Raw genomic sequence first — 6,629 nt, forward strand, 5'->3', positions numbered from 1 at the left:
CAGAGGATGTCAGATGTCGGGGATTTGAGAACGGAGAAAGTCGGCAGGGTGGGGAAGGAATGGAAAGGGGAGCACGAGGAGCTGGTGTGGAGGGCCATGCAAAACACACTGCCAGTGCGACAGGTACTGCATCGATGGAGACTTTCACGCCCAAGAGAAATATGTGATTACCCCGAGTCGGTGGCACATGCCTTGTGGGACTGTTTTTATGCACAAAAGGTGTGGGAGAAAGTAGCCATCTATTTGAAAGAGACAGGAAGGGGAACGGGGATCACTATCGAAAATGTACTCTATGGGTTAACAGAGGGGACGGATGGGTCATGGGGTCCTTATCACATGGACCAAAGTAGTGCTATGGACAGTGCGTTCCCTGTTGGCACTAAAGGGCTCGTGTTTTTCAACGTCAGCGTGTTTGCAATGCACGAGCTGCGCTTCTGTAGAGGCAGAGAAAAGCATGGGACAGAAAGAGGGGATACAGCGCTCTGGCAAGGGCTGGACTTCAGGGGGTTGTTTCAGCCCCGTATAGGTAGATAGACTAAGGGACAACTTTTGTTGTTAGAAAGAGTGGGTGAGGGCTTTGTCAGTATCTTTCTGTTAAGTATCGATGTGTGAACCTGTAGTTATGTAAGAAGAAGGGGTAAGATGTTCACTGAATAACACTGGAGTTTTAAGCAAAGTGAATGAGATGTTGTTTATCATGTGAGTATTACGTAATTTCTTGAAATTGTATTTGTATTTCCTTTGTGAGACCTCAGATGGGGTCCTTTTTAAAACTGTTTTGATATTGCCTGTTTTCTAATAAAATGCTACCAAAAAAAAAACCAAAAAAATTCTGCCCCCTGGCATGAAGCCTCCTTGTACATGGGATTTGGAAATGTGCTTGGAGCTAGGGTAAACAACACTGAATCCGCAGGACTCTTGGGAAGTAGCCGAGCTGGTGTCTGTACCAATGTTTGTCCGCATTACTGATTTATCGTAAGTAAACTGTACTGGCTTCATTGGTTTTCTCTCTTTTGTGAAGGGTAGAGGAGGCCCCAGTGATGTCTAGAAGTGATTATTTTCTTCAACTTCCCACTCTTGCTCAGGTTGCAATCTGCAGAGGTTCACACACCCTGTTAAATCCCAGCCACTTGCTTTTCAGCAAAAACTAAGGAACCTACACTTGAAGACTCTGTCCATATCAAGTTTAAGTTTTCTTCAGACTCTTCTCTCGCTAAGAAACCACATTTGCTTGCTTTTCAAAAGGGAGACAGGTTTTCCTTTTTTTTGCTGGCCAAAATGAAAAGACTGAAAGGCTTTCCCCCCTGCCAGCATTAAGACTTTGTTTAGTTATGGGCATCTTCAGTCCAGAAATGGCTTTCAGAGTTATGAATAATGTACAATGAAAACCTTTTTGAAACTGAGTCTAGTGAGCTATAATAAACTCGAGCAATGAGTTGAAAAGCAAAGGGATTGAATCCTAGTAACCTGCTTTTATTTTTCTTATACACAAGCCAGGTAATAAAAAAACACTTGCCGTATAAGTTAATATTTTATTTCACAGATGCACAGTACAGCTTCTAACTTTTTCTGGAACCAGACTGGTTTTGTGGAGTAAGATATATTTGCTGAATATCAGGGTTAAATTTTAATAGGGTATTAATATATAGCATTTTCCTATTAAACCTTAATACATGAAGCTAGTGAGTGGTGAAGACCAATGTATCATGGCATTTAGTCCTTTTAGCATAATTTAACATAATGCATCCCTTTAACCTTTCTTTAATGTTCACGTGTACCACTGCATTGATTGTTAAAAACAATTTGGAACAATTGTACTTTCCCAGTTGAGAGGAGTATGAGTGTTGGTGGAAGCCCTAAGAGCTGCCACTTTCTTCACTGAATCAGTCAGTTTGCACTTCGTGTAAATGAGTGGTGCAGAACAATAATATTCTAGGATAATTTGGCCTTTCGTGAACTGTACGTCTGTCATAGTATGCATACTCCAAATGCTTATTAGAAAATGTATAAAACTTTGTCTTCATGGTTTCTTCTTTATTTTGGAAATGAAAAGAAAACAAAACCGAAAACCCAAACTAACTTAGATTAGGCTTCTGTGATTTGATTTGTATGTTTTTGTTTCCTTCTAGGCAGAGAAATTTGGAGATTCCTTTGTGTTTGAGGGCATGCTGAGTGAACAAGTGAAAGCTGAAATCCAACAAGCAGTGAGTAATGGCCTTTTCCTGTCTCCCCTTCCAACTGGTGTAGAGCCTGCCTAGTGACCACAGACATGGAAGCTTTAATATTTGCAACAATAATATTAAGTTGTGCTGTGTGCCTTAATTCTTTTACAGGAACATTGGGATCAGCAAAGAGGATTTGGGTTTCAGTAAAGCAATGAGAAGAACAATAGGCTTTGTGGCTTAGTTGGTGCTGAGTCTTGGTGTCCATGCAATTATTCCAAAGGGAAGTGACCCTTCTCATGGGGGTTTTTTGGCTCCCCTCCCATCTGTTCCCAAAAAAGGCTGCTGTATACATTGTCCTGCCTTTCTTTTCTCTTTAAGGGAGAGCGATTTTAACAGCAGAATATTATTTTCTTCCCTTTTAAACATCTGCAGAGGGTACCACACAAGGGTGTGTGTGCATGCATGTGCATTAAGCTTTCTTTTAGCAGGCAGAAGAAAGGGCAGGCAACTTAATATTTTAACACCCCATCAGTTCACTTACATGAAAATGGCTCATCTTACCAAGTGCATATTGTGCTTTTAAGTAAAGATGCTGTCTTGCAGCAATTAACCCTGAACCAAGACCTATGGAAATGGCTGTACTGCCAGTGGCACCAGGATAAGAAAAATCCAAGAGTTAATACCTGTGAATGCTCAAGCCACAGCCTGAAAAATCTTTGGTAGGTGGGACTCCTGTAAGGCAGGGGCAGCCAACCTGTGAGATGTGGCAGATCAGGGAAGGGTGGGCAGCACAGTGGCAGCTGAGGCGGAGCAGAAAACAGAGCAGCAGATCAGGCAGGGGAAGGGGATCAGAAACGGGACTCAGAGGGCTGGAGGCTTAATTTGTGGCCAAATAGTTTGGCCTGTAATCCTGTAAACAAAGCACTGTTAGGGATGCATCTTCTAGTCTTTTGGTGTCATGGGATATTGAGAGATTATATTGAACCTAAAATAATAAAACAGAAGGAAGCACTTGGTATTCAGGTAATGGTATGTGCAGATGCTGAAGCTAAGGAAACGGGTTTGTATTGTAATTGCAACTATCTCTCTACTTGGAAATTTAGAAATGCAAAGAGAACACTTCCATGAGAAGTGAAATTCTTACTGTCCTCCTCTTGCTGAGCTGCAGAAATCTACAAAGCAGGGCGTCTTAAGAAAAATGCTCCAAAGTTTTTAAACTGTTTTGGTTTTTTTTGGTGTTCCTGTAGACCCCACCCCCACCTTAGCTACCTGCATGAACAACTGAGCCACTTCCTTTAGCTTGGTGTCCCAAACTGATGGGTGCTAGATGACAAGAACAGAAAAGGAGATGTGTTGAAGAGTTAGGCGGGACCTCAAATTAGTCCTTTCTGCTTCTTCCCCACGTAAATTTTCCATGTTTGCTTAAAGTAGCTCTTACAGGACTGTCCTCTGCTTTGTTTTTCAGTGTTTATTATTAGGATGTCATGTAAGTCACTGGCATGCTGAACATCCTCAGGGTAGGCATGGAAAAATATATTGTGCAGTATGTTGGCAAGCTTCCCAGGGGAGCAATAACTGGCCTTTCTTGTGGTTTAGCATTTTTAACCTGATGTTAACGCTGTTGTCAAAAGGATGAACTAAAGCACTGAAACGCGAAGTAGGAAAGCGGCTTTTTTTTCTCCTCTGCTAGCTGCATGCTTTGGAATAGGTGACTTACATTTGTATGGAAATCAGGAAATATTTATCCCAAGGTGAATGCTGTGGGCATGATAGTTTAGTGTGTCTTTTTTCTTTGGTGGTGTAACACGAGGACGGTCCACTGAACAGAGTCTAGTAATGACAGGTTGAGAGAGATCTTTTTACTCTGAGGCCCTAATACAAAAAAAGTGAAGGGTTGGAAAGGAGAAAGAGAGGGTAAACATGCAAATCCAGGATCACTCAGCAGGTTGGTGTTGAATTTTAAGAATAGGATCCAGGTCTCCTGCTTCCCCAACCAGCATAGTCTGCTAGACTGTCCTGCCTCTCAAAACGGCAGACCTTTCATGTGTTGTTGGAAATGGCATTAATATTACACTGGTCGTCATACTGTCACAAATCTAAAAGGTGGAACAAGCAACATTTTCTTACAGACTTTCTAAATGGAGTTTAAACTCGCTGAATATAGTTAAGTAGTAAGGCTATTCATCCAGTGTAAATGGAATCAGCCTGTCTAGGATATCATCTGAATGAGACTCTGGCCTTTCAAGTACATTTCCGTTAGTATTTCATTAGTGTTGTCCCTGTAGAAAGAACTTGTAAGAAATGCATTTACTACATAGATACATGCCTATAGTGGCTATTTCAGAGCATGTTCATTAGATGCTCTGAAAGAGCTGAGAGAGAGCAGCATCAAATGGACCAAAAATTCTCAGTTGCTTCAGGTGAGCCACCTCAAGTTTTGGAGAGCCTTGAGTCTGTCATTTCTTGGTGCAGTGGGGAAGCTAATGGAGGTTACAGGACCATGCTGGCTATTGAAGATCAGTCTCTTGCTGAAGAAGAGATGTGATGTGCTTGTGATGGGGAGCTGCTGTTTTCAATGGTCAGAGTGGGTAATGTGATTGGATCGTTACCTAGGGTTACTGTATTTCCAGTTCCAGCAAAGAGGACACCTGGTTGGCAGGGGGGCTGTATGATTGTAGGGAGAGCAGTGATATGCTGGTGCCCCACCCCTGCTGTTGCCCCTCACTCCCAAGCCACAGCATGCTCAGCCCTGCTGCTGCTAAACCTTGCTCCCAACAAATGGCCCCCTGGCACTGCCAGTGCTCTGCACTCCTGATCCGTAGCCTCCCCAGCCCAGCTGGTACCCCTCACTCCTGACCCGCAGCTCCTTTCTCTCCCCCCAGCCCTGCAGCATCTCCTGGCCACCCTGCCCCTGTGAGCAAAGGTACCGGCCCCGGTGCCACTGTCAAAGCCACACAATTTCCTGCTCCCACCACCCTGCCTGGCTGCATGCCAGCCATGTGCGTGTGGCCACTCACACATACATGGCTCCCCCACCTCCAGTCGTGTGGTGTGTCGTTCCCCCCCCCATTTCTGCTACCCTCAGCCTCAAGCAGCTCCTGGCTAGGGCAAACTTGGAAGTGCTGGGAAAAACATCGATGCTGAGCAAAGCAAAATTCTAGACATTCGTGTATATTTTTAAAAACTGCCTGGATGGACATCAGAGGACCCAAAAAAGAGGACATGTCTGGGAAACCCCAGACGTATAATAACCTAGGTTACCTTTGCTGCCAATTTGCTGTGCTCTGCCTCCAGTGCCAAAGTGAGCATCTCTTTTCAGCGTCTGCTGTTCACTGGGTTCTCAGAACTGACCCACTTGTTAACGCTACTTGGAGGTGCTATTGTATTGCCTGAAAACCCATTTATCTGAAAGGCTTTGAGTGGTCTGTAGGGAGGATTGGTGCAATAAGAAATGCAGTTAAGGTGTGTATTCTTCCCCTCGACTTGGCCTGAAGAGAAGGGTGAATGTGCAGCATTGGAAACTGGACTGCATATTCAGAACTGAGGTTGGGGGTATGGTACGCTTCTAAATGGCATGGAGCTAGCTGCAAACATGACTTGCTTTTTAAGGACAGACTCCAAAAGTTCACGGTCTTCAGGCAGTTACTGAAATAGCGGTGTGTTACATTTTTGTTTTTGGGCAGGAAGAAGGGGGAGAGGGCACTTATTTCCTGCCCAGTACTAATTTGTTGTTGCTGCTGTCTGGGCAAAGGAGAAAAGTAAGCATGGTGCCATTATTCCACTTCTGTGACATTTTAACAATACACACACCTGAACCAAAAAGGAAGCCAAGAAACATCCTTGCTAAATGGAAAGGTAGTGAGGAATACTTGTTGGTAAAGGTACTTGAAAGCTGTTTCAAATACCTGCAGAAGCTTTCCGTTGAATGTGCATCTACCCATGAACAAGGTAAACGGGAGAGCACCTCATCCGCCTCTCATCAGTACACTGTAAATCCAGGGGTTCCTAAATGTGTTCACTGGAGGGAAGTGGGAGTTTGTTGTTCTTGGCCTGAAGACGATAAACCCTGTAACAACTTAACTTGCTTGTTTTTGCTTTTGTACCGGAAGCCTGCTTGTAAATCAGTTTTGGAATGAAGGAGCTGAGTTGATTTGTCTGATTTATGTTCCTTTTAGCAGACGTTTTAATTTTTGGCCTGGGAATGTCAGTGGATTCAGATACACCCCTTGTTTGGAGGAAAATAGTTACTGGAGTGGAGTGGTTGGTGAATTAAGTCTTGGGCCATTAGACTTCCCTTCCCATTCATTACCCTCCTCTTCTCACTCTCTCTTCTCCCCCCCACCCCCATACAAATCAGTTTAATCACCTATATAATCATCATTGTAATTATTCTAGATTGTCAGGTTCTAGCAGACCCGTGGGGATGGCTCCTTGTGCTAAGGCCCTGGACAGACTGTGAAAAAA

At 43.7% G+C, this 6,629-nt stretch overlaps 1 protein-coding gene across 1 annotated transcript in view; it reads left to right on the plus strand.

Moving 5' to 3' along the window:
- SUMF1 (sulfatase modifying factor 1) overlaps positions 1 to 6,629 on the plus strand; it is a 93,333-nt gene that overhangs the window by 18,665 nt on the left and 68,039 nt on the right. The window contains exon 3 of the mRNA XM_019504710.1: positions 2,130 to 2,204. Coding sequence (XP_019360255.1) covers positions 2,130 to 2,204 — 75 coding nt within the window. The remainder of the gene's footprint in view (positions 1 to 2,129; positions 2,205 to 6,629) is intronic.

This window comes from Gavialis gangeticus, unplaced genomic scaffold (genome assembly GCF_001723915.1).
Source record: "Gavialis gangeticus isolate Ggan-Ray unplaced genomic scaffold, GavGan_comp1, whole genome shotgun sequence".
Classification (NCBI taxonomy): Eukaryota; Metazoa; Chordata; order Crocodylia; family Gavialidae; genus Gavialis; species Gavialis gangeticus.